This window comes from Camelus dromedarius, chromosome 17 (genome assembly GCF_036321535.1).
Source record: "Camelus dromedarius isolate mCamDro1 chromosome 17, mCamDro1.pat, whole genome shotgun sequence".
In the NCBI taxonomy this organism is placed as follows: domain Eukaryota; kingdom Metazoa; phylum Chordata; class Mammalia; order Artiodactyla; family Camelidae; genus Camelus; species Camelus dromedarius.
This window is the reverse complement of record NC_087452.1, coordinates 4,016,880-4,043,228: the sequence shown is the minus strand read 5'-3', so window position 1 is coordinate 4,043,228 and position 26,349 is coordinate 4,016,880. Positions and strand designations below refer to the sequence as shown.

At 55.7% G+C, this 26,349-nt stretch overlaps 1 protein-coding gene across 2 annotated transcripts; it reads left to right on the top strand.

Moving 5' to 3' along the window:
- The first annotated feature begins 3 nt into the window (after nt 1-3).
- CAND2 (cullin associated and neddylation dissociated 2 (putative)) lies at nt 4-25,751 on the top strand. Of its 2 annotated transcripts, XM_064496231.1 has the most exons (16): nt 4-115; nt 5,066-5,209; nt 7,850-8,004; nt 8,734-8,857; nt 10,809-11,074; nt 11,781-11,886; nt 12,067-12,209; nt 13,931-14,223; nt 15,348-15,489; nt 15,843-16,159; nt 16,331-17,345; nt 19,310-19,405; nt 20,948-21,117; nt 22,206-22,370; nt 23,312-23,419; nt 24,712-25,751. In XM_064496231.1, the coding sequence occupies exons 1-16, from the start codon at nt 48-50 to the stop codon at nt 24,937-24,939; spliced, it is 3,540 nt and encodes a 1,179-aa protein (XP_064352301.1). In that variant the 5' UTR covers nt 4-47; the 3' UTR covers nt 24,940-25,751. The 2 variants fall into 2 exon arrangements, with proteins under 2 accessions (XP_064352301.1, XP_031326797.1); XM_031470937.2 differs by having other exon boundaries at nt 15,843-17,345.
- Nucleotides 25,752-26,349: the final 598 nt, after the last annotated feature.

The following is a 26,349-nucleotide window of genomic DNA, read 5'->3' as shown; positions in this document are numbered from 1 at the left end:
CGCCGCCATATTCGCTCCCGCCGGCGGCCCCGCGGCGCGCAGCCACCATGTGCACCGCCGCCTTCCACATCTCCAGCCTCCTGGAGAAGATGACGTCCAGCGACAAGGACTTCAGGTGCGCCCCGCTGCCCGGCCCCCCCGCCTGTCCGCCGCGCGCTGAGAGCCCCAGCCTTCCTCCCGGAGCGCCGGCCCTCCCCTGCGTCGGTGCAGCCCCTGCCTCCACCGGCCGCCCCGAGCTCCACCCCTCGCCCTCGACGCCCCCTCCCCGCCTCAGCGCCCCCGCGGAGCCCCCGGCCCCCTTCTCCGCAGATTGCTGCCCTGCCCTCCGCGTGGCTCCAACCCAGCTGCGTCTCCCACCGTACAAACTTCAGCCCCCGCCTCTTGTCCCGCATCAGAGCCGCAGCTCGCCCCTCTGCACCCTTCCGCGGCCTCTCTTAATTCTGCCCAGCCCGCATCGCTCGCCGCATTTCATGGTCCCAGGCCCTCCTCTTCAGCCCACACTGAAGCCCTCGGCCTCTCCTTGGGGATCCCAGCGCCTGCCGCTGCTTCTCCGCATCGAAACCCACTCCCTTCCAGGGCTGACTTTTACACTTGTGCCCTCGGTTCCGCCCTCTTCTCAAAATCACCCTGGGCCTCCTCCCCGCACTTCTTCTGGGGACCCTCTCCCAGACCCTCCCCTCCAGGGTTGCGTTGGCTCGGACTCCCCCTGAGGGAGGGGGCTGGGCTGAGTGGCTTTTCTGGCACAGGTAGGTGATGGTTCGGTGAGGGCTTCTAGGTTTTGTGGGCCACTCCCTTTCTGGTCCAACCCCCTCCTCAGGGGAAACCGAGGCCCAGGGAGGGAAAGGATTGGTCGGTGGTCACACAGCCACGTCCAGACCCTCTGAACTGAGAGGAGCCCTAAGAGACCGACATAGCCACGCCCACTCATTGAGCATGCTATCACATTATCCCCATTTTACAGATAGGGAGAGTGAGGCTCAGAGACCGGAAGAACCCAGGTGTAATCACAAAGCTAGGAAGTGGAGCATCGGGGTCCATATCGATGTTCAGGTCACTCTAACATAGAGGCTGAGATCTTAGCCAGGCTGTCCCTTTTCAGCCCCCTGACAGGTGAGAAGACCCAGGCCCTGCTCTCCTGGCCTGACCCCTGCCTTCTCAGCTCATTCCTCAACACCCCCCAAGAGCCCCTGATAGTAGAACCTCTGAGTCACAGTCCTGGGTTCAGATCCTGGCTTCAATCACTTATTGGCTGTGTGACTGGACAAGCTGCTTAACCCCTCTGAACCTCAGCTTCTGTTTCTGTAAAAAGGATTTAACAACAGAACCCACCTCGATGGTTGGTGTGAAGACGAAATGGGTTAATACATGTGGGATACTTAGGTTAGTAGCTGACGCTAGGTAAGCGCTTAACAGATGGACACTGTTGTGATTCTGTGCACATCAGAAATCTGCCATCCCTCTCCCAGCTCCGGGGAAGTTTACCTGGAAGTTCTTTGTCTGCCCCTTTGTGTCCCCCCTTCACCTCCCTAGCTCCTACTCAGTTGTCACCTCTTCAGGATGCCTCCCTATACCCGGGCGAGGTTAGGCATCCCTCCGGCCCTGTGCTTCTGCTGCATCGCTTCTTACCCCTGGACGACCCAGAGCTCCTGGACCACTGGACTGTGCACGCTCCTTTTGTGTCCCAGAGCCTGTTTTGGGTATACAGTAGGTGCTCAGTGAATGTTTTCTGTGTCCCAGGCTCCCTGCCATGCTGTCCGGTGTAATCTCACTCAGTCCTCTTGTTCACCTGGGTGCGAGCGATTGTTCTTCCTGTTCTCCAGAGGCTTGGAGAGGTGAAGCGACTCGCCCAAAGTCACACAGCCGGCCGGTGGCTGAGGGGACTGGCACCACTGTCTCCGGGGCCTCAGGTCCAGGCTCCAGGAGAGGGAACTGGTCCTGCTGACTAGAGCCTGAGAAGCCCTTTCAGCCTGCTCTGCCAGCGGCCCTGAGAACACTTAAAACCACCCCAAGCATATGAGGATGGTGTCTATTTTTAAAGTCCAAATACCAGGGGGGCTGGGTCCTGCTGACCAGCTGTCCAGGCACCCGTGTGGCCGAGTGTTTCAGCTGAGTCGCCTCTAGGGTTTCTCTGGAGTGAAACTGAGACCGTGTCCTCTGGCTCTTGGAGGTGGCTGGTGACTACAGGTGGGGGTCCCTGGTTGGGGAGGAAGCCTTTGATCGCTGTTGTTCCTGGACCCCCACTCTGTGGACAGGGGGCTGCTCTGTTTCCACTCAGACTTCAACAGTGAAATGAGTAAATGGGGGTCTTGCAGAAATTCCTACATCATTTCTTGAAAACATAGAAGTTTTGTTTGAGGAGCCAGGAGCCCTGACTGGTGGGCTGATTCGCTTTCTAACTCGCTGTGTGACCCTGGATGGTTCTTGCAACCTCTCTGAGCCCAGTTTCCTCATCTACCTCATCCTAAGAGCTCGTTGTCCTATTAAAGCCTCCCAAGGATGTTATGAAGTGGGGGGACAAAGAAAATTCCCATTTTATAAATGGAAAAATTGAGGCTGGGAGAGGGGTCACTTGCTCAAGGTCACCCAGGTGATAAGTGGCAAGACCAGTATATTTATTTAGAGCCAAAGTTTGGTGCCCAAGCTCTTATTTACCAAATCATACCCTTTCCTGTCTACCTGCTACCACCACCACCACACACATAGGCACGTCTTTATCTCTGAGAGTTGAGTATTGGCAGGAACTTGGGTGTGTGGAATGCTGAGGTGTACTTCAGAAGGACTGGTTTCTTTTTTCTTTTTTTCTTTTGCGGGGTGAGGTAATTAGGTTTACTTATTTATTTTAATGGAGGTACTGGGGATTGAACCCAGGACTTCATGCATTGCTAGTCACGCACTCTGCCACTGAACTATACCCTCCCCCCAGGATTGGTTTCTGAGTTTGAATTTCCACTCAGCTGTTCGGTTCTGAGCTCTGTTAGGGGCTGGCTCTAACCAACTTTCCCCTCTTGCTCTCACACTCTTCCCCTGCCACGGTCCTCTTTGGACCTGTTCCTTGCTGGGCCTGGAGTCCCAGAGATGAACTGACAGGCTCCTATGAGTTCACAGTTTAATGGGGGAGACACTGGTGACCAAGCTTGCAGCGCAGTGTGAGAAATCATGGAGGGGTGCTGAGTACCCTGAGAGGGTCCTATCCAGGGGAACCAAGTGTGCTTACAGAGTGTGGGTGGGGGACAGGGCAGGGTGGTCAGAGGAGTCATCCCTGAGACAGGGACATTTCAGCTGGGCCTTTGATGGATGGATAGGAGTTCAACATGTGGAGAAGAAATATGGGAGCAGGAGGCCCATCTGGAGCACATCCCCTGGGTTGCCAGGCTGAGCTGGGTCTCCATGGACTGCAGCAGAAATGCAGGTTAGAGACCCCGCCTGCCTCCCCTGAACATCCCCTCAGTTGGACAGACTTAGGAGTGTGTGTGCCCACCCCAGGCCTTGGCCTGGCTCTGATCCAAACCTCCTCCTTCATCTTACCTTGGCTGCTTCTCCTGCAGTGGCCAGGCCCAGAGGTGGGCATGCTCAGCCCTGCCAACCCCTCCTTGCCTCCAGCCCAGCCTCCTTCCTCCTCTTGGCGGCTTGAGGCTTATCCCAGCTGTTAAAAATAAACAGTTATAACATCGACAAGTGCCTTCCTGCTTAAGGGGCCCTGGGGGCTGCTGTGACATCCAGCGGCAGGTCTGAGCCTGCAGAGATGAGGCTGGAATCCCAACTGTGGCCGATTTTGCCATAGGAGGCTTGGAGGGGTGGCGGTGGTTCTTGGTTGCCTCGCTCAAGCTAGAAGGCAAGGCTGGTGTGAGGAGGCCGAGTGGCCTGGTGGGTCAGCAGATTTGGACGCTTTCTGTGGGCCCACCACACTCTATCTAGACTTCACGGCGTCTCTCCTGGCTGCGCTCAAGGGCTGGCAGGAGCCAATAAATGGTGCGTTGGGCCTGGGGAGAACCTGGAGACCTCAGTGTGCGTCCACCTACAGAGGGCAGCCTCGCCCGACTCACTCAGCCAGTTGTCGTCATGACTGCAGGCCCAGTTGGGTTCAAATATTCTGTTCTCAAGAGATTCTGGAAATCAATACTTTCATGTCAATTCTTCCAATTTTTAAAGGTCAATAAATAATTCAAAATTTCGAAAAAAGATTTGCCAGGTGGACACAGCCAAGGGCTGCCAGTTTAAAGCTGCACTCCCCTCCTGATCTTGGCAGGAATGGTGCTCCGTGGCCTTCCAGCTCTGACTCCACTGCAGTTTCAAATGCCTGGGCCAGGGCGCCAGGCCACACGGATCTGCCTGCCGGTGGGGGGGTGGTCCTTGACTCCGATGCCCACCCCGGCTCAGGGAGCTGTGGCTGGGGACTAGGCAGCTGTTGCTGTCCGTACCTGAGATATGCCCATTGCCCATCAGCCTGGCCTGGGGCATTCGTTCTCCGAGTGTGGTCCCCGCCCCTCAGCCGCATCCAGGAACTTGTTAGAAATGAAAAATTGGGGGCTGCAGCTCAGACTTTCTTATTCAGAAACCCTGGGACCCGGCAGTACTTACAAGCCCGGCAGGTGATTCTGATGCTGGCTGCAGTTTGAGGACCACTGGTCTGAGGGCAGGGCTGGGTGATTCTTTGAGATGGGCGTGGGCGAGCGCTCACTGTGTGCTACGCACAGCACAGGTGTTATCTCATTATCTTCCATACAGCCCCACTTTTCAGACAGGTAAACTGAGACTCAGAGAGGTGAAGTCACTTCCCCGAGTTCATATTTGCTTAAACGGCAGAAGCAGGAGCCACCTGCTTTGAAGCCCTAGGCCTTTAGCTGGGATGCTCTGCCACTCTGAGTCTGCCACATTGGGGCAGTCGGTGTCCCACACACGGGTCTCCTTGTGGTTGCCCGCCCGTGCCCACAGCCCGGATCATCTACTTGCCCTAGATGGTCCTTGACTCTTTGTATCAAGGTAAGCTCCTGGGGGATCTCTGAGGTACTGGCCAAATCACTGGGGCCCAGAAACTGCTCAGCATTCCTCTGCCCTCCCTGCCCAGGTTCATGGCCACCAGTGACCTGATGTCAGAGCTGCAGAAGGACTCCATCCAGCTGGATGAGGACAGCGAGCGCAAGGTGGTAAGAATGCTGCTTAGGCTCCTGGAGGACAAGAACGGGGAGGTGCAGAACCTGGCAGTCAAGTGGTAAGTGTTGACCTTGGCGGGAATGGGAGGGAGCCTGCCCAGCATGGGAGTACCCAGGGGTCCCTGCCCCTTTGGGGTACAGCCTCGGAGAGAAGAATTACTGAGCAGCTCTTGGAGCACCTGTGGAGCTGGGCAGTGCCTTGCTCTGGCTTCCCCCAGAAGTACACCTGGTGGCAAGGGTTCAAGTGTAAGTTTATTAGGGCAGTGATCCCAGAAGACTCTGGTAGCAGGATAGGGAAGTGAGGCAGGGAAGGAAGAAAAGCAATGAAGCCTGTGTTATCAGACAGGTTACTGCTATGGGCAAGTGGGGCTTAACCCTGCTGGGGACCCGTGGGACAAAGTGTAGGACATGCCCCTCAGAGTGTCTCCATCTGCTAGTGCGGTCACTCCTTGATTGAGGGCTGCACCTGGGGTAGGCGGAGGGCATGCATCCCCCGGCACCTCTAGCGAGAGAAAGCTGTAGGGCACAGATGCAGGTACTGGCAGCTGGAAGGTCAGCTTGACATGCACAGTAGTGAGGGCTGAAAGGGCATAGGAGGCCCCCAAAAGCCTTTGCCCTAGGCATCATGAGGTTGTAGTCCTGAAACCTTTGCCAGTCACCTCCAGAGCTGAAAAAGCAAGATGGGGTATGCGCAGGGCACGTGTGTGTGTGTGGTGGGGTGGGCAGGGGACCTAGGAATGGCAGAGGTCAACAGAGAACTGAGGCACTGCTTCTCAAACAGTACTCTGAGCTGGATTCAGGCATTCTGGGCTGCTTGCGAATTTCAACTTGATCCCAAAGCTGAGGAATTCAGTAAAGAGTTTCATGCAGGAACAAGATGTGCACAGGTTTGTGGTCTGGGAGCATCCCTCTGACAGTGGAATCAGGTGGACTGGTTTCCTAGTAACAGACCTAACAACCCTGTTTTTATAACACATGGTCTGAAATACTGTTTTGAAATTGATACGTAATAGAATCTGCCTCCACACGTGATTACAAAACAGTATATATAATGCCCTAAACTGAAGCACAGAGAGCGTAGTTGAAGGTGAGACAGTTCATGTTTCAGCGTGTAAATGCTCGGGCACGTGGACGGGAGACGTGATGATGACGATGTGAAAGCGTGCACCTGAGCGTGGGCCCCCTGTGCGCACCACGGCAGTGAGCAGGTGGGGACAGGCGTGGATGTTGATACCACAAATGGCACTGCTTTTATGAGATTTTCTGAAATGGTGACCATCTCTTGGTCAAGTTTCCCAGAAAAAGAAAGTACAGTCTTCCATCAATTTACCTGCTAACTACATTTTCGGAAACTTTAGAGTATATTAGCACAGTGCAAAAAGAGATTTTGTGTTTATATGTAAAATGAAAGTAGGTTTTGGACTCAGGTGATTATAGAAAGGCTTTTTACCTATATGAATGCCCAGTGGGATGTTAGAAACTCCAGCAGGACATGGAACATGGTTTATTTTGCAATATCGTCTTTCTCTCAGCCCCGGCTTCCTCCTCTCCCCTCAGTAAAAGCCAGAAGTGCCATCTCATTAGTTAGGATGACCATGAAAGGCTCCCCCAATACATTTCCAGAACGCCCCTGGGGGCAGTATCATCCTACGGGGAACTAGTGCTGTAGGTAGACTGGGAAGACCTGTCATCACTTAGATGAAGAAAGAAGTCAAGAGTTTGCAAACTGCTGTGTGCTGCAGCCACCTGGGACTCTTGTTTAAATTATGTGCGCCCCACCCAGGGTTTCTCATTCAGGAGGAGCTGGGGCAGGCAGATGAGGATGTAGCACCCAGCAGTCTGCATTCTAATGCACACCATCATCTTGAGAACCACTCTTTTAGGTCAGGATCTCAGCTGTGACTGCACGTTAGAATGACCTGGGGAATTAAAAAACACTCCCAGCGGCCAGGCCGCACCTGAAACCAATTACCTCTGACTCTCTGGGGCTGGCACCCAGGTAACAAGTTCTTAAAAGGCCCCAGGTGGTGGCAATGCACAGTTAAGGCTGAGAACCAGTATGTCTGGTGTGGTTTTTAAATTTTAACATGCATTTGAATCACCTAGGGATTTTGTTGGAATGTAGGTTCTGGTTCAATAGCGCTAGTTGAGGACCTGAGCTTCTGCATTTCTGACAAGTGCCAGGTAGTGCTGACAATGCTGATCTGTGACCATACCTGGAGGAGCAAGGCTCCAAGACAGAGGTTCTCAAAGTGTGGTCCCTGGACCACCAGCATCAGCTTCTACTGGGAACTTGCTAGAAATGTGAATTCTCAGGCTCCACCTGGACCCCCCCACCTCCAGTCTGAAAATCTGGGGTGGTGCCCAGCAATCTGTGTTTTAACAGGTCCTTGAGGGGATTCTGATACACATACAATTTTGAGAACCCTGCTCTTGGATCTTCCTTGATTTGCAGCTGAGGTTTCTGGGTTCGACAGTTTGGCTGTATACTGAGATGCAAAACCCAGGAGGAGATGCAGGTTTGGGAGGTGCCAGGAGTGATGTTGGTATCTCTCTTTCTGGCAAAACAGGGAGTCCCCTGTTGATCTGGGGCCTTTCCCTCAGCACATGTGGCCCCACGGGCGTGGTAGGGGTGCATAAGGGCAACCTAACTCAGGCTGAGCCTAGGTTTTTGGACCCCTCCCTCCCTTCTTGCTCAGCCTGGGTCCTCTTGTGGGCAAAGTGAAGGAGTACCAGGTGGAGACCATCGTGGACGCCCTCTGTGCCAACATGCGGTCAGACAAGGAGCAGCTCCGGGACATCGCCGGCATCGGCCTCAAGACCGTCCTGTCGGAGCTTCCCACTGCGGCCACAGGTGCCCAGGTCCCAGGGGCTAGGGGCTCTGTGATTTGTCCTAGTTTATGATTCAAGAAGCTGAGGCTCAGACTGGTGACGGGACTTACCCAAGGTCGGCCAGCTAGTAAGTGGCAGAGAATTCAGACCCAGATCTGTTGACGTTCATGGCTCTGTTTCAGGGATGCTTTTAGCTATAAGAAACAAAAGTCTAACTAATGGTAGCTTGAAGAAGTAGAGGGTTGCTTTTCTCACATAACTCTGGAGGGATCAGCCACTCCATTCTTGTAGCAATTCATTTAGAAGGTCAGTTAGGACAGGGCTGAGGTCTCTGGCCATGTCTCTTGCCCTTTATAAGAAAAGCATGTTTCCCCAGATGCCTCGAGAAGACTTTGACCTGTGTCTCACTGGGCAGAATGGGGGCACTTGGCCCCTCCTAGCAGCAAGGGAGTCTAGGAAAGACGTGCTTGATTTTTCCCACCTCCCCAGTGGAAGGCGGAAGGCGGAAGGCAGAGGGGTTGGGTGCAGGTGAGCACCAGACCAGCCAGCAGGTCGGCCCTCGGTTCTTCAGCTCCTCAAGCTGTCTCTAGTTTGGTTGGACTCTGGGTCAAGCCTTGGACCACTCGAGCCCTAGCTTCCCTGGTCATCAGTTTTCCAGGGATGTGGGGTCAGAAACACAACCAGAGCAAAGGCTGACCACAGGAGGAGGTCAGCCCTGAGCCTCACCTTGCCCACCTTGTGCTCTGCGCAGGCTCCAGCCTGGCCACCAATGTGTGCCGGAAGATCACAGGCCAGCTCACCAGTGCCATTGCCCAGCAGGAGGACGTGGCCGTGCAGCTGGAGGCCCTGGACATACTCTCTGACATGCTGAGCAGGTGCAAGAGGCCACCCAGGGCAAGGAGGATGGGGTGGCGGCCGGGGGACAGGGAGGGACTCAGGTTCACAGAGCCAGCATTTACTGCACACTAGGGCTCCTTAATAGTCCCAGCAGTGTCCCAGAACAGCTCGTTTGTCACAGTTTTTTGGGCTCTGAGAGGCGATGTGGCCTGCCTGAAGTCGCAGTCAGTCCGTGGCAGAACTTCACACTGAACTTGGGTCTCCCCATTGCTGAAGCCCACGTGTGTCGGTCCTCTCCCTTACCCCTTCTTCCTCCTTTTTATCTTCTCTTGGATTCATATAGCTGGATGGGCCTTTGTTTTAAATTTTGCATTGCACATTTTTAAAGGCTTCATTTCTTCTACCTCCCAAGATGTGAGCACCTCCCAGAAAAAAAACCAGGTGCTGGACTAGTGCTGGGAAGATGGAGTTGGCTCAGTCTTGGCTGCTCCTGAGGACGAACTCACAGATGTGACCCTGAATGGAGGCAGAACAATAGGGATCAGAGCAGGGCCCGTAGGAGCGCAGAGGAGGAGCCCCATCCCAGCCAGTAGGGTGGGGAACCTTCCTAGAGGGGGTCCAGCCAGCTGAGCCTGCAAGGATGGGCAGGATTTGGCCAGGTGTGGGCGGGCACAAGGGGGACACTGGACAGGGAGGCGGCCCCCAGCCCAGAAATTAGAGGCCGGAGAAGACACGGGATCCCGAGGGTTGTGTAAGGTGGTCATGGGGCTGGGGTGTAATGAGGAGGGGTCGGTGTGGAGAGATGAGGCCCAAGGACTGGGCGAGGGTAGAGTGGATGGGGTTAGGGACTAAAGATTATACTGAAAGTGGGAGGAGCCCACAGAGGGGTTCTCAGCAGGGGCTGAGAACCTCTGCACATTTGTGTGTTTTACGCTGATCTTTCGGCAGTGCGCGTGGCAGATGGGAGGGGTTGACCAGGCCGGGAGATGGGTTAGGAGGCCTCTGCAGGCAGGTGAATTCAGGTTGTGTTTAGGAGGTAGACTCCACAGGGCCTGGAGTGGGTGAGAGGCTAAGACACAAGGGTGATACCCAGGGGTCTGGCTTTCCTACTGGGGACACGGACACAGGGCCATTGGCTGTGTGGATCCGTTCCAGGAGCAGTGTGTGGGGAACAGGGTGATGGATTCCAGGTGGGGCACGTTGAATCTGAGGTGTCTGGGAGACACCTCACCAAAAACTCCATAGGGTGGGCCTGAGGGCCAGAGCCTGTCTTGCTCACCCAAGCTTCCAGCCCCGGTGCTGTCACATAGTAGGTGAACAAATAAATCAATGAAACCCAGGAAAGAGGTCTGAGCTGGACAGGGAGACACAGGAGGGTGAGGTCAATGTGTTTGTGTGGAGTGAGGGAAGTTTTGGGACATGTATGGAACGGACAAAGCACAGGCCTGGTCTGAAGGTGAGATGGAAGCTGCTGAGGTGGGCAGGGACTGTGTTCTACCTGAGCAGAAAGCGTTCCCTGGTGTTACCTCTTGCCTTGAGCCCAGAGCTCAGCTTATCCAAAGGGCCTTGGAGAGCCATTGAAGGAGTTAGGCAGAGGTACCCTTTAGATCACTGGCTTCAGTGAGGGAGGATGGGCATTGAAGTTAGGCCCAGGATCCCAGGAAATCAGGACAGCTCACTGGAGTCCCCCACACCCCAGTACCATCTGGCCTTCTCCCCAGGCTGGGGTCCTGGATACCCAGGTCCAAGTCCTGGCCTTGCACTTCTGGCTGGGTAGGCTTGAGAAATCCCTGCCTCTCTCTGCTTCCTTTCGTGTAATAATAATGAATAATTACTTCACTCAGTTGAGGGGAGCATTTCCGTTTACCAAGGGCCATTGGGTTGTCATAATTCCGGGGAGGAGGCCAGGAGACGATGGGGAGGGGGGAGGTGCCTGGCCCAGGCTGCCTGCCGCGAGGGCCTTGCCCGACGCCCCCTCCGGCTCCCCAGGCTGGGCGCCCCACTGGGCGCCTTCCACGCCAGCCTCCTGCACTGTCTGCTGCCGCAGCTGAGCAGCCCGCGCCTGGCGGTGCGCAAGCGGGCAGTCGGTGCGCTCGGCCACCTGGCGGCCACCTGCAGCACCGACCTCTTCGTCGAGCTCGCCGACCACCTGCTGGACCAGCTGCCCGGCCCGCGTGCACCCGCCAACCCCGCTGCTATCCGCACCTTGATCCAGTGTCTGGGCAGCGTCGGCCGCCAGGCCGGCCACCGGCTCGGTAAGGGGGCGGGGTCCCACGGCAAGGGGGCGGGGCCGAAGCAGAGAGGTGCGGGGAGAGGGGTGACCAGGGCTGAGGAGGCGGGGCCTGGGAAGGCCACCTCCTTGGCTAGGGGGCGTGGCTGAGGTGGGGAGGTGCTGGGGAGAGGGGCGGGGCCAAGGTAAGGAGGAGTGGCTGAAGTACCTGGAAGGGGCCAGGCAGGCTCAAGAGGCATCCAGGGGGACCAGGCAGGGGCCCCCCTTGCCTGGTCTATAAGGACAGTGCTTGCCTCCCCTCTTTCCTCGTCCAGAGCTACAACCTAGCACAGGAGATAAGGCAAGGACACGAGTAATAGTTTCAACAACAGATGTTACTTTTTGAGTGCCTGGTTTGTGCCAGGACCTGGGTTGGAGCTCTTTATCTGCATCTTACGACTAATCTGGACAAAAGCTTTGACTGGCAGGCTTTGTTATCCCTGGGGATGGCAGGGTTAAGACTCTCTGAAGTAGATGTATGGACTGTGAAGATGAGTAGACTGAAGTTAAAGGAATGTGGTGTGCCCGAGGCTCTGCAGCTTACAGGTGTCCGAGTCATGGCTAGCACCTTTGTCTGCTTGACTGAGTTTGCCGTGGTCAGGGCTGCAGGTTCAGGCACAGGCTAAGTCCCTTGGGCTGGGGAAGCCCAGGAGAGGGTCTGGACTGGCCTCACCTCAGTGACCCACTTACAGGGGCCCACCTGGCCCGCCTGGTGCCCCTGGTGGAGGAGTTCTGCAACCTGGATGACGATGAGCTTCGAGAGTCCTGCCTCCAGGCCTTCGAGGCCTTCCTGAGGAAGTAGGTGCAGTGGGGGTGCCAGAAGCCGGGGGCCCCAGGCTTTCTTTGGGAGGTTGGTGGGGATGGGGTCAGGGCGTGATACTGACCTGAAAGCACTCAGATCTCAGGACCCACCCCTGGGCCCCACCCCCAATCCTGTCCTGCCTGGGTCCAGCAGAGCCTCCCCATCCTACCCTACAGGTGCCCCAAGGAGATGGGTCCTCACGTGCCCAACGTGACCAGCCTCTGCCTCCAGTACATAAAACACGACCCCAACTATAACTATGACAGTGACGGGGACGAGGAGCAGATGGAGACAGAGGACAGTGAATTCAGTGAGCAAGGTGGGTGGCCAGCTTGTCCTTGGGCTTGTGGGTGGAAATGGGTGCAGCCCTCCTGGGAGTCCCCCAAAGACGGGCCACATTGGGTGCCCCATCCTGACCCCAGCTCTTCCACAGGCTCCAGCCACACCCTCAGAAGCCTGGAGCCTCCGTGGTCCCTGCACTCTGGTTCACAGATCTCGTGACAGCAGTCATTGCTGTTATTTATTCAGCATCTACTGATGTCCTCTTATTTCATGTTCCTTACAGTAACCCTAGAAAACCAGACATTTATCATCATCCCCATATTTCAGACAAGGAAACCGAGACTTAGCGAAGAGATATGCCTGAGGTAACACAGCTCAGAAGTGGCATAGCTGGGACTCGGGGCCATGTCTCCCAGACCCCTCCATCTCTGTAACCTTTTAGCTGTGGCTTCCAAGAGCCAAGGCTTTAGCCCAGCAGAGTGAAGCTCTAATGGTGGAATGGTTGGCGCTGACAGGGGAAAGTTACCTGGACGGGGAGTGGACTCAACGGCTTCTTTCTGTCTGTGCCTGTGGTCCTGTCTCACTCAGGTGGATGCCCCCGGACCTGGGAGGCGTTGATGGAGGCGAGGGACTTAGGTCCTGACGGGGTACTTGGAGCGAGATGCAGTAGGAGATGTGTTTGGACAGGCATGTTGGGGCCTCAAGTGCCAGCCAAGGAGATGAGGCGTTTTCCTGTTAGTAACAGGGAGCTCTGGATGTTTCTCCATGGGTGACACAGGGTGGAGATGACAAAGGCCCATCAGAGGGGACATCTGCCAAGCTGACGAGATGCATCTGGCGCCATCCACGTGGCATGTCCAGATACAGTGCCCGGAGAGTCTGAGTTATCCACAGAGCAGTGTAGGTAGGAACATGTTGGCCTCTGAGCCCGTGCCTGAGAGTGTCCCTAGGGAGGCCTGTCCCCCTCCGAGCCTCATGTGTGTCCCCCTTGGTGCGTGGGTGGGCCTGACTCAGCTCTGCTATTTCTAGCTGTGTGTCCTCAGGAGGGTCTCTCACCCTCTCTGAGCCTTATACTTGTCATCTAGAAAAGGGGCTCAAGGCCCCTTTGTTCCTGAGGTGTGGTCAAGACTTGAGCTCTGGCCTCTCGGGGGAGCTTCGAGAGTAGAGAGCCACTCAAATGTACCTTTTCCTTATTAGTAGCCCTGCTTGGAAGGCGGAATCAGGAGAGGTTGGGGGTGGGGGTGGGGGAAGGGAGGCCCTACGGCCTCTTCTCCCTGGGATCCCGGTAAGTGAAACATCACACAGCCTGTCCTGAAACCATGGGATGGGTCTTGTGTGCCAAATGGATTCCCTAAGTCCTCACTGGAGGCTTGGGAGTCTGTTTTTTCCCTGATGTAGTCAAAACTACAAAGGGTCTGGAGGCAGAGGGTGGACCCTGGCTTACCTCCGGCTGTTTCCCTGCTTCAGTGACTGGAGTGAGCACTGGCCGGCTCCCTCATCTCCGTGGGGGAAATAATCTGCTTGTAAGGTGTGAGGCTAAAGTGAGGTTGTGGATTTGAAGCACTTGTGCCGTCTTAGCACACAGCAGGTGTCGATTAAATGGTAGGTCACCTCCCAATAGTTACAGTGACACGGAAAGAGGGGCCTGCAGCGCGCTCCTTGCCGCCCCCTCCCTCTCACTGCTCTGTCCTGGCTAAGGACCTGGGAGGGGCAGGTGCTAGGTGTGCAGGGCTCCACGGGTGTCTGTTCCTGGCGCAGAGAGCGAGGATGAGTACAGCGACGACGATGACATGAGCTGGAAGGTGCGCCGCGCGGCGGCCAAGTGCCTGGCGGCCCTGATCAGCTCGCGCCCAGACCTGCTGCCGGACTTCCACTGCACCCTGGCGCCGGCGCTCATCTGCCGCTTCAAGGAACGTGAGGAGAATGTCAAGGCCGACGTCTTCGGGGCTTACATCGTGCTGCTGCGGCAGACGCGGCCCCCGAGGGGATGGCTGTTGGCCGCGGAGGAGCCCACCCAGACCCACAGCAACCTCCACATGTTGCAAGGACAGGTGTGACAGCCTTCACTCTCCCTCCCACCTGCTCACCTCTCTTCTGTGGTCCAACTTCCCTCCCATCCACCCACCTCCGCATCTGTCCACCCGCCCGCGCATGTATCCACCCACTCGCGTAGCCGACCACCTGCCCATGTGTCCATCCACCCAGCGAAGTGTGGTGGAGCGTGTTGAGCGCTTGCTACCTGCCCGGCCCTGTGTTCCAAGTGCAGGGCACAACCAGGAGCAAAGCAGATGAAGTCCGCGTCCCTGGACCACAGTCTTGGGGCAGATAGACAATGACACAAGTAGGGTTCCAGGCCACAGGAAGGGGGTTCACTTTTATTCTAAGAGGGTGGAAACCACAGGAGGGGAATTATGTGATCCCACTCATTTGAAGATGCCCATTCTAGCTGCCTGTGGGGAGTGGGTGGTAATGGCTTGGAGACACAGGAGGCGGTTGCAGCTGTGCAGGGGAAAGGGATGGGGGTGGTGCCTTGGGCGCCGGGGTGGAGAGGAGCATAAGACTTGACAGGTAGCTTTGGGATTTGCTCATGGATGTAGAGGGCGAGGGTCAGGGAGTTGTTCTGTGACTTCCAGGCTCTGCTGAAACACGAGGTTCAGTCCCCCAAGATGGCGGGGTTGGTGGGGGAGGTGTCTGGAGTTCTGCTCTGGACGTTTACATCGAGGTCCTCACTGGGTGCCCGAGCCGAGATGCTGAGCGGGCAGCTGGCACAGGAGGTCTGGTGTTGGGGATGTAGATCTGGGAGTCTCGGCTTCACCTGAATCCGAAATCTGGGGAGTGGATGAGCTCATCTGGGGAGAGCGTCTGGCCAGGGAAGGGAAGGGGCCCCAGCGTTCGCCCTCACCGAGCATAGGAGTGAGGAGCCACACAGCCTGCGTGGCCTTGAGCAAGGCTCTTCAACTCTGGGCCTGTTTCCCACTTGTAAGGCAGACACAGAAGTAGTTCCTACCTTGGAGGGGGAATGTGGAATCAGGTGCGGGGTGCGGAGTGAGTGACGGGAGAGTCATGATGGAGCGATCCTATCCACGATGGGAGTCCTCCATGGGCAAAGCCCCCCAGGATGGGTGGGAGGTGGAGGTTCCTGGGTGGTCACTGATCGCCCCCCACCTGCCCACAGGTGCCCCTTGTGATCAAGGCCCTGCAGCGGCAGCTAAAAGATCGGAGTGTCAGGGCCCGCCAGGGCTGCTTCAGCCTCCTCACGGAGCTGGCAGGTGTCCTCCCGGGCAGCCTGGCGGAGCACATGCCGGTGCTGGGAGCAGGTAGGATGGACCAGAACTGGGTGTCTGCTGTCCTGGGTGTCTTCCAGAACCCAGCCCCCAATCCCCGAGGGTACCCCTGTTCAGAAACCTATGGTGGCTCCCCACTGCCAGCAATGAGAACACGGCTGGGGTGCAGGCCGTACTTCCTGATTTCAAGTGGGTTTCCTGTCCTGGGTCCTCAGCAGTGGCCCTGGCCAAGCCCTGACCAAGCCCTGACCTCTCAGAATTTGCTACATAAGAGCCTGGGTGCCTGGGTCCAGCTCAGACCTCTGGAGGTGCTCCACAGCCCCATCCAGGGAGGGCTGAGTTGGGTGAGGGTCTGTGGCCCCTTAACTTCTGCGCCCACCCCACAGGCATCGTCTTCTCACTGGCTGACCGCTCTAGCTCCTCTACCATCCGGATGGACGCCCTGGCCTTCCTGCAGGGGCTGCTGGGCACAGAGCCGGCTGAGGCCTTCCACCCACACCTGCCCACTCTCCTGCCACCTGTGATGGCCTGTGTGGCTGACCCTTTCTACAAGATCGCGGCCGAGGCCCTGCTGGTGCTACAGGAGCTGGTGAGGGCCCTGTGGCCACTGGACCGGCCTCGGACATTGGATCCTGAGCCCTATGTTGGAGAGATGTCTGCAGCCACCCTAGCACGGCTTCGTGCCACTGACCTGGACCAGGAGGTGAAGGAACGGGCCATCTCCTGCATGGGTCACCTCGTGGGCCACCTGGGTGACCGGCTTGGGGATGACCTGGAGCCGTCGCTCGTGCTCCTCCTGGACCGCCTGCGGAATGAGATCACCCGACTTTCTGCTGTCAAGGCGCTGACACTGGTGGCCATGTCCCCACTGCAGATTGACCTGCGACCCATCCTGGCAGAGGCACTGCCCATCCTGGCCTCGTTCCTGCGCAAGAACCAACGGGCGCTGCGGCTGGCCACGCTGGCCGCCCTGGACGCCCTGGCCCGGAGCCAGGGACTCAGCCTCCCGCCCCCCGCCGTGCGGGCCGTCCTGGCTGAGCTGCCCGCCCTGGTCAGCGAGAGCGACATGCATGTGGCCCAGTTGGCTGTGGACTTCCTTGCCACCATGGCCCATGCCCAGCCGGCTGCTTTGGCCGAGGTCAGTGGCCCCGTGCTCTCAGAGCTGCTGCGGTTGCTGCGGTCGCCCCTGCTGCCGGCCGGGGTGCTGGCCGCCGCCGAAGGCTTCCTGCAGGCGCTGGTGGGGCCCCGCCCGCCGTGCGTGGACTACGCCAAGCTCATCGGCCTGCTCACCGCGCCCGTTTACGACCAGGCGGCGGACGGCGGGCCCGGCCTGCACAAGCAGGTGTTCCACTCGCTGGCTCGGTGCGTGGCGGCCCTCACAGCCGCCTGTCCCCAGGAGGCGGCGGGCACAGCCAACCGCCTGGTCTGCGATGCCAGGTCACCCAACTCGAGCACGGGGGTCAAGATCCTGGCGTTCCTGTCGCTGGCCGAGGTGGGCCAGGTGGCCGGCCCGGGCTCCCAGCGGGAGCTGAAGGCGGTGCTCCTGGAAGCCTTGGGGTCACCCAGTGAGGACGTGAGGGCGGCTGCCTCCTATGCGCTGGGCCGTGTGGGCGCCGGGAACCTGCCTGACTTCCTGCCCTTCCTGCTGGGGCAGATGGAGGCCGAGCCCCGGCGGCAGTACCTGCTGCTGCATTCGCTCAGGGAGGCCCTGGGGGCCGCCCAGCCCGACAGCCTGAAACCCTACACTGAGGACATCTGGGCCCTGCTGTTCCAGCGCTGCGAGGGCGCCGAGGAGGGCACCCGGGGGGTGGTGGCCGAGTGCATCGGGAAGCTGGTCCTTGTGAACCCTCCGTTCCTTCTGCCCCGGTTCCGGAAGCAACTTGCTGCAGGTAGGGGCTTGGGGATGGGCAGAGGCAGCCCAGCTTGGATGTGGGCACTTTGCCCTAGCATCCTAGGAGCCCACACAAGGGGAGCTTGTTCAGGTCATGGGGTCTGGGAGTCACGGTGTTTCTGAGAGTAAATGGAGAGGAGCCGTTAAAAACAGTGTTTCCTGAGACTTCAAGGCCTCTTCCCATGGTCCCCTCAGGGGCGAAATCCTTGGTGTGTCCCGACAAGAAATGAACTTTGCACAGTGCCACTTTAATCATCCTTGCTGTGGACAGAAGAAGCCTGTGGCCCAGGGGAAGGTTAGTGAAGGCCGTTCTCTGAGGGGCCAGAAACTGCAGCCGGACAACTTGAGCCAGGAGCAGATGTAATCGTGGACTAGGATTGGCTGCCTGACCCCAGGGTTTGGAGAGGGCCAGGCAAGCGGGGCCGGAGCAGGTCTTAGCATTGTCAGGTCAGAGCCCGATGGAATGTGCTGCAGCTCAGGGAGGAAGAAAGCGGGCAGGTGGGGCTGAGGTCTTGGGCAGATGAAGGCCCTTGAGAACAGAAGGCCTCTGGGCGGGCAGCTGGTCAGCTGGTTCCCAGGGTGTGTGAGTTGGTACAGTGCAGGCAGAGTGCTTGGTGTGGTGCGTCGGTGCTGAGCTAGTAACCTGTCGCCGCTGTGTTAGTGATCATGGGCCAGCCCTTCCTGGGCCACCGGTGCGTGAGCAGCCTCTTTGGGCCCTCACCGCTGTGTGGACAGGGAGACCACACTGAGGGCATCACCCGTTAGACTGCACAGGGCTCTTCACGAGGACCCTTGAGAGGTGAGAGCCTCGGGATGAGAGGCAGCCCTGCCTTTTCTCGGCTCTGATTTGTTTAGGCCTCCCTCCCTCATGGCCACTGTTGAACCAGCCAAGTGGTCACTGGCTGCTGGGAAGCTTAGTGCCAAATCAGTGGCGTCCTAGCAAGTTCACGGGCCTGCCTGACGCCTCTCCCTGCGCACCCTCACTCTGGTCTCCATCTCACTTCCTGCCTGTTGTTGTCCTTGGCCTCATTTTTCTTAATTGACTTAATCCTGTTCTGTGGGTATTATCTCCATCAGCCACCCCGAATCTTCTTAGGAGCCAGTCAGGATGGAAAGAGGGAAAAACTACACGTGTGAAGCCAGTAACTCTTTCATTCATTTGAGCACCAGATTGTAGACCTTCTCCTGAGTCTTGAACTAAATCTGCGGTTAGAAACAGGCTTAACCCCTTCACTGCTGTGTGCCGAGGGCGCAGGGTGGCCGGGGGAGGAGCGAGCAGCTGATATATTGCTTCACCCTAATGGGAACTGTATTGCCCTCCCTTTCTGCAGCTTTCCTACTCAGAAAGCAGAAGAGCAACATTAAGTGAGGTCGGCCTGCGTGAAGCACTGCTGCCCCTGCTTGGGGAAGGCAGGCCTGAGGGGCCCCGAGAAGGCCAGGAGCAGCGAGTGAATTTTGGCCCTGCTGTGTGACCTTAGATATCAGTTTAACCTTCCTGGGTCTCTCTTTCCTCATCTGTAAAATGGAGATTAATAATAACTTTTATTAATTATTTTGATTAATATTATATTCCCTATTATTACCAGTTAATGGATAGGATTGATTAATCCTGAGGATTGAGATAACGTGTCTGGAAAACAGCGTGCAGCCCAGGGCCTGGGCAGGGGTCTGTCTTTTGGCTGGCCACGGTCTGGGGTTCTTGTTCTCCGTTTGCGTCCTCGGCGTGGTTACCTGAGAGCGGGCAGTTTTACCCTCAGCTGCAGCAGGAAGGATTCAGGGGAGGTTCTGGGCTGCCAAGGGGAACAGGAGCATTGACTTCATCAAAGATGGGTGGGGGCGGTTTCGGGTGGGTAGGGGATGTGGTTCTGTCTCCCGTGGAGGCAGAGAGGCCTGGTGCCGTCCGCCCTGTGGGTGTATGGGACTGGCCGTGCCCGCGGCCGAGCGCGGCCTCTTGTCCTGCAGGCCGGCCGCACACCCGGAGCACGGTCATCACAGCGGTCAAGCTCCTCGTCTCGGACCAGCCCCACCCCATCGACCCCCTCCTGAAGAGCTTCGTCGGTGAGCATCCCCCCAGCCCTCGCCCCCTTCAGTCCCTCCGCCCCATTCTTTGGCTTGAGCTGACTTCTCTTACACCTTAGCTGAGGGGAGTTGGAGACCTGGGAGACTATCCCACCCTGGGACATGCCGCAGGGCCTGGGTTCAAATCCCGGCACTCCCCTTGAGTTGCTGGGTGAGCCCAGCATGTCCCTTTTCACCCCCATGGGTGCCTGGGGGAGAGCACTCCGTGAACACAGTCTCTTAGAAGCAGAAAAGCACAGATCTGACTTGCGCTGGCTTTTTCGGACACCAGGCTGGGAAGGGCTGCACCGGGGCTGGGGAGACTGGCTACCCGGCTCCTGCCCTGCCTGAGAGGCCCAAACAGCCTTGCCTCCAGGCATTCACCCAGACCACACCGGAGTCTGGCCCTCCTCACCCCAGCAGGCCAATTGAGTGTGGAGAGATTTTGGCATCTGCTAGCCTCGGGTTCAAATCCTGTCTCTGTTGCTCTGGCTGTGTGAGCCTGGACAGGCCATCTTGTCCTCAGCTAGGAAACGGGGTGCTGATCCCCACCTGCTGGGGCACTGTCTTTTGTGACCAAGGGGTTAGCACTCTGGATTGAACGTGTCCAGATGCTGGAGCAGTATCTTCAGCAGCAGTTTCCTCCACGTCCTGACCCAGCCGGCACTCGCTGCCCGCAGCCCTGGTTGCCCACCTCTTGCCTGAGCTGCCCGTGGCTGGCACCCCCCAGGCCTCCCCTGGGTGTTTGGGTTTGTTGTACGTTTCTGAGCTCTCTCTGTAGATGGGGTACCACGCTAGACCTTCTAATCTTCCTGATCACAGTTCATCCTCACAGCCCCGTGCGTAGGCAGTAGTCCCAGGATGCACACAGGTAGTCTGAGAATTGACAGCCCTTATGTGAGAAAAATCAGTGTTTGTTTGTAGTCCTTTGTCGTTGGTCCGAGGGCATCTCGCCACAGTGCTTTGAAAGTGACTCAGGTGAGCTGTTTTCTCCTTTAACCTGGGTGGTTCTACTAACCATTTGAAATACAGTGAGATTTTTTTTTTAGGGATTCCTCTCATTCTTGATTTTATTTATTGAATATATAAAACAGTAACAGTTATTAAAGAATCTAACTAATGCAAAAAGGTATATTCAAAGAAGTGCTGTGTGACTTTGTGTAAGTCCCTTCACCTCCCTGACCTTTGTAATAGTACTGAGTTGACATTTGGGGGGTCCTCGCCCTGTGCTGGGGGCTCTGTGACGTGCTTTATAGACATTACCACATGCTTAATCCTCAAACCAGGCCTGCAGTGTAGGTCCTGCTCTTGCCCCCATTTTACAGATGAGGGCCCATGGTTAGGAAGTGGTTGAGGCTGGATTTGAACCCAGGCAAGACTCAAGTCCACATTCTTATCTGGACCTTGGAGGTTTGTTGTGTAAAGTAGATGCTTAGAACATGTCAGTCCCCATCCAGCCAGGTCTGCAGGGCTCCTATTAACCAGATAACCAAGGTGGGGTGGGGTGGTTTGTGGTCACACCCTCTCTGATCTTTCTGCCAGGAGAGTTCATGGAGAGCCTGCAGGACCCAGACCTGAACGTGCGCCGGGCCACCCTGGCTTTCTTCAACTCCGCCGTGCACAACAAGCCATCGCTGGTCCGCGACCTGCTGGACGACATCCTGCCCTTCCTCTACCAGGAGACGAAGATCCGCCGGGACCTCATCCGAGAGGTGAAGCTGGGGGGCGCGTGGAGCTGGGAGTCCTTGGGCCTGACCGCCAGGGTGGGGCAGGGATTAGGGACAAGCTCGCCAGAGCAGGTGCCAGCCACGTGGTCACGTCTGCCTCTCCATGTCCCGCTGTGTGACCCTGGCCGGGCCACCTGACATCTCTGAGCCTCAGTTTCTCCTCACAGGCAAAGGGAGGGCAATAATCATGTCCATATTATAGGGTTGTTGAGATTTGATCAATTAAATCCTGCGGGTGTTCAGAACTGCTCCTGGCACACAGCTGGCGCACAGTAAATTTCAGCAAATGTCTCATTCTCACTCCTCACTCAGCAGGTGTTCATGGAGCACCAGCTCTGCATTTGGGCACCATGACTCAGGTGGACTAGACATGAGCCACCAGGGAGCTCATGGCCACCTGAAGGAGAGGGACACCTTCCCTGCTGTTGATCTCACTTATTTGGAGCCCACTTGGTGAAGTTAGGATTTAAGGGGCAGAGATCAAGTGATGTAATGGCCGAGTCATCACACAATATAATGAGAAGGTCTGAACCACCTGGCATCACTGAGGAGGACGTGACTGTTCAGAGGGGTTAGGAGAGTTTTCCCAAAGGAGGGGACATTTGAACTGGGCTTTGAGGGGTGAGGAGGAGTTTATCAAGAGCAGATCCTTGTGGTTAAAAACTTCAGAGAGACCTGGGTTTTTAATTCAGGTTTAGCCATTTACTAGCTTGGGCCAGTGTCCTTGGGCTAGTTAGTTAAACTTTCTGAGTCTTAGTTTCCTCATATATTAAATGGAGTGAATATTAACACTGTCTTCTTGGAACTGTTGTGATGATTGAGTAAAATGCCATCTGTCAAGCACTCAGCATAGTGCCTGGTACATCATAACTGCCCAGTAGATTACAATAACTGTAATTATAATGATTGTTACTATGATTATTGTCAAAGGGCATTGCAGGCTGAGCAAAGGCACGGAGGCTTGAGAATCTAAGGCATGATTTGGGGACAGGATGCAGTACTGAACAAGAGGGGAGGGGTCCTTATACCCTGGGGTCACAGCCGCCACGCTTTGTCATCCTGGCCTCCTGCAGGTGGAGATGGGGCCCTTTAAGCACACAGTGGACGATGGGCTGGACGTGCGGAAGGCGGCCTTCGAGTGTATGTACTCGCTGCTGGAGAGCTGCCTGGGCCAGCTGGACATCTGCGAGTTCCTGAACCACGTGGAGGATGGCCTGAAGGACCACTACGACATCCGGGTAGGATGGGTCCCCTGCTGGCCCGACAGCCAGCAGGCGCAGGCCCACTGCTTATGTGCCCCGCACGCCCGGCACCCCCATGAAAATGGCGGCTTTTGTTCTTTTCCAATAAGAAGTACCTACCTACCTCACACCTCTCGCGGGCATCTACACCGGGCAAGCCCTTTGGAGGATGGTGTGGCAAGGAATAGAAAAATGTAGAATTTAGGAAATTTTTTGAATTTAGAATTCTTAAGACACTCCATGAACAGAGCCTCTGGACTGACTCCTAAACGTACATTCAGAGATTTACGTTTAGAGATGGTTCTCCACAGCTTTCTGGGAATTGGGAAAAGCTGGCAGCTACCACTAAATATCCACCTGTGGGCAGCTGGCTCAGGAAACTGGGTACCCTAGTCACGGAGTCCTGGCAGCGCTAACAAGACTGAGCCGGGTCTCTGTGTGCTGGCAGGAAGGGGGCCAGGAGCCACTGTCGGGTGAAAAGCGAGTTGCAGAAACTTGGGCTATTTTACTACCTGTAGGGGTGACAGGCAGGTTTCACCTTCTGTCCTTCTTGTAGCTTTTAAAATATATGCAGTGAGTATGAATCACTTCTTATAATGAAAAACCAATGTAAAATAATCAAAAGTAACTGTGCTTGTCTTAAAAGATTTAGACAATAGAAAAGTGAATAAAGCAGCAAGTAATGATCACCTAAAAGTTCCACTCCATCTAGAGAACCGCTGTTGTCAGTCTCAGGGAGTTTCTTGGGACAATGCACAGAAATATTCCTTAATTCAGTCAACCAGGACTTGGTGAGTGCTGGCACATGAGGTCAAGGTGACAGGCAGGGTGGATTTGAGCTCCGGGCAGCTTGGGCCCAGAGCCTCTGTCTTCCCCAGAGCCTGCTCCTTTTGGCCCTGGGGCATTTCACCAAGAACTGTCTCCTTCCTCTTGCACAGATGCTGACCTTCATCATGCTCGCGAGACTGGCTACCCTGTGTCCTATGCCTGTCCTGCAGAGGGTGGACCGCCTCATTGAGCCCCTCAGGGCCACCTGTACCGCCAAGGTAAGTCGCCTGCCCACCCTGGACGCACCTGCCGGGTCCTCTGCAGATTGTCCATCGTTACCATTTACTAAGAATCTGTGATACAGGTGGTGTTTGAAGTGCTTTGTTTAATCATTATTGCTGCCCTATAAAGTACCTATTTTTACTGTTGTATGCACAGGGGAACAGAGGCTCAGAGAGGTTAAGTTATTGACTGAGGCTACACAGCTAGTAAATTGCAGAGTGGGGATTAAACCTAGCTGTCTCTTTCACTGATTAACATTTCCTGAGTGCCGGGCCTCGTCCAAGGTACTAGGATGCAACATTGAACGTGGTGGATTCCCCTACCTCACATCCTAACTGGGAAACTCAGTCAGATTCTTAGAAAGCTAGAGATCATTGCTTAATTGACTGACAGGGTGGAGTTGCTGCTAAGCTGGCGTGCCTCAAGGTCCCAGGGAGGATCTGGGGCACAAGGTCCTCGGAACAGAGCCTGTCACACCCAAGGGGTACCCAGTAAATACCTACTGAATACAAGAACTAATTTGCATTTTGGAAGGGTCAGAATTAACCAAAAAGAGAGCAGAGTATCTTAGATGGGAGCTTGAAGCAGGGTCACAGCTCTCACGGGGTAGTCGTTTGCACCCAGGACTGTCCAGCCACAATGCCAAGCTCTTAACCTTTACACTAGCCTCTTTAGGGGAAGAGCCTGAGTGTTGTCTGGGCTGAGTTGCGGAGTGTCCTGAGAGCAGCAGGAATCTAGACTTTACTCCATAAGCAGTGGGGGTGGGAGGAGATTCTTGATTTCTGCGTAAGTGGGAGAGGTGGGGCATAAAAAGCAACAAAGCAGGCGAGGCAGCTTCAGACGTCTGTCCCCAGCTGCACCTGCAGAATGGGCTGCAGAAGCAGGGACTTGAAGAGGGGAGAGGCTGGCCAGAAGGCTGTCACAGCCATCCATTCACTAAGTCCAAGGTTGCCGATCATTAAGTCCAAGGTTGCCAAGAGCCTGTTTTAAGCACAGTAAATAAAAGGTGTGTGATTCCTGCCTGTCAGGGGTGGGAAGACAATTATGTGAACAACTGTCACCATTACTTATTAATAAAAAGAAAGATTGGCTGGTCAGAGGCCCCTCAGGTGACACCGAAACCAATTTGAACGACAACCACCTGTGGGGAACCAGGAGGCTGGGACCCGAGCAGACTGTGAAGCAGAGAGAGCACGGAGATGGGGCACAAGCTGGGGAAGATGACGGGTGACCAGTGAAGGCGAGGCCAGCTCAGTGAGGACGACTCATTTACTGTTTCCCACTGTAGGTCAAAGCTGGTTCTGTGAAGCAGGAGTTTGAGAAGCAAGATGAACTGAAGCGCTCAGCGATGAGGGCAGTGGCCGCCCTGCTGACCATCCCGGAAGTGGGGAAGAGCCCCATCATGGCCGACTTCTTGTCCCAAATCCACTCCAACCCTGAGCTGGCCGCCCTCTTTGAAAGCATCCAGAAGGATTCTGCCTTGGCCCCCAGCACAGACTCAATGGAGCTCAGCTAGTGCTCCCCTCCCCCGCCCACTCCCTGGGGACCCCTGCTCACAAGGAGACCCACAGAGCCTCCCCCTCCCCCACCGCAGGCCTCTACTTCTGCCCTGTATTCATCTCATGGGGACCTGGCCGGGGCTTACAGTGCCTTCTCCAAGGACCCCAGCACACAGCCCCCCAGTCAGAGCCACAAGGCTGCCAACCTTTGGGCTCCTTAACTCAGGACAGTCATTCAAAGAGACAGGGGCGGGAGTTCCGAGCCTCCAATGGATGTGACTTCACACTGTGCAGCCTGGCTCCTTCAAACTGGGGAGTCCCTGCCTCACAAAGTACTTAGGACTTAAGACACCCTTGTGCTCACAGCTGTGGAAGGTCAGGAGGTGGCGGGCTGGCCTTCCCCCACCAGCGTCCCAGATTTGTCACTCACAACACTCATTTCTTCAACTTGATTTGATCTGCCAAATCAGTGCTTTGGCTGGGCATCTTAGAAACTCAGATACTTCTGAGTTATTCACATTTTAGAATTGGCAGTAATATTTTAGAATTTAGTGGTATTTTAGAATTTAGAATTGGCAGTAATAAATCAGAAATGTGTAGTATTTTTGCAGAGGGAGTTGGGTGGGGTAGGGAATTAGACCTAAGTTTTTTCTAATTCCAGAACCCTTAGGTAGCAAACTGGGAAAAAGTACAGACCACCTTTTTCATGTTCCCCAACCTAGGCGTAACCAGGTGGTTTGTGAACATGTCCTAGTTTTGAGAACCAAGGACACAGAAACTTGCAACAGGCCAAAGAATTTTCTGTGCTATCCCAGGTAAATAAACAAGACATCCTAAATTGTTACTTTTTCTCTGCGTGGTTCCTCTACTCAATAGTTAAGACCAGCAAGATACTTCCCAAGTCAATTCAAAGAAATCTTGAAGTGACCAACAGTGTACTCAATCCATGTTTCAGACTAGGATTTCAACAAAAGGCAGTCAATCTCAAGACATTTACCTACTAGAACCAAGGAACTTGAATCCAATCACGGCTAGCACACCGAGACAGTTACAACCAGTGTAGTGTTTCTGCTCAGTTGACAGGGATGCAGAAAACAAAAAAAACCAGAAATAGCCTCTAAGCATGTGTGGCCCTAGAGTACCACACGTCATGTCCCACGTGACCTGTGCTGACACTCAACACCATTTCTTGGAAAAAACGCCTCATAGCCTTTAAAACTGCTGCCTTCTAGAAGCGATTGTCGCCTGAGGTCTAGGGCTACAGTTGAAAAGGGAACTTAATTGTTAAATTCTGAGTTATCAGAGGCCCATTATCACCAGGTAAGGACCCCACACCTTCAGAAACCATTAAATTGTGCCTGAAGCAGCAAGCTGGGGGAGGGTCACATAAGGAGACAAAACTGTCCTCACACATCCAAGGCCAGTCA

What these genes read in the sequence shown, in the direction of transcription:
- CAND2 (XM_031470937.2), top strand. Translation starts at nt 48, where the DNA reads ATGTGCACCGCCGCCTTCCACATCTCCAGCCTCCTGGAGAAGATGACG. An exon ending in GCTTCCCACTGCGGCCACAG is followed by an intron (nt 8,005 to 8,733) that starts GTGCCCAGGTCC and finishes TGCTCTGCGCAG; the next exon opens with GCTCCAGCCTGGCCACCAAT. An exon ending in CATGCCGGTGCTGGGAGCAG is followed by an intron (nt 15,490 to 15,842) that starts GTAGGATGGACC and finishes CCCACCCCACAG; the next exon opens with GCATCGTCTTCTCACTGGCT.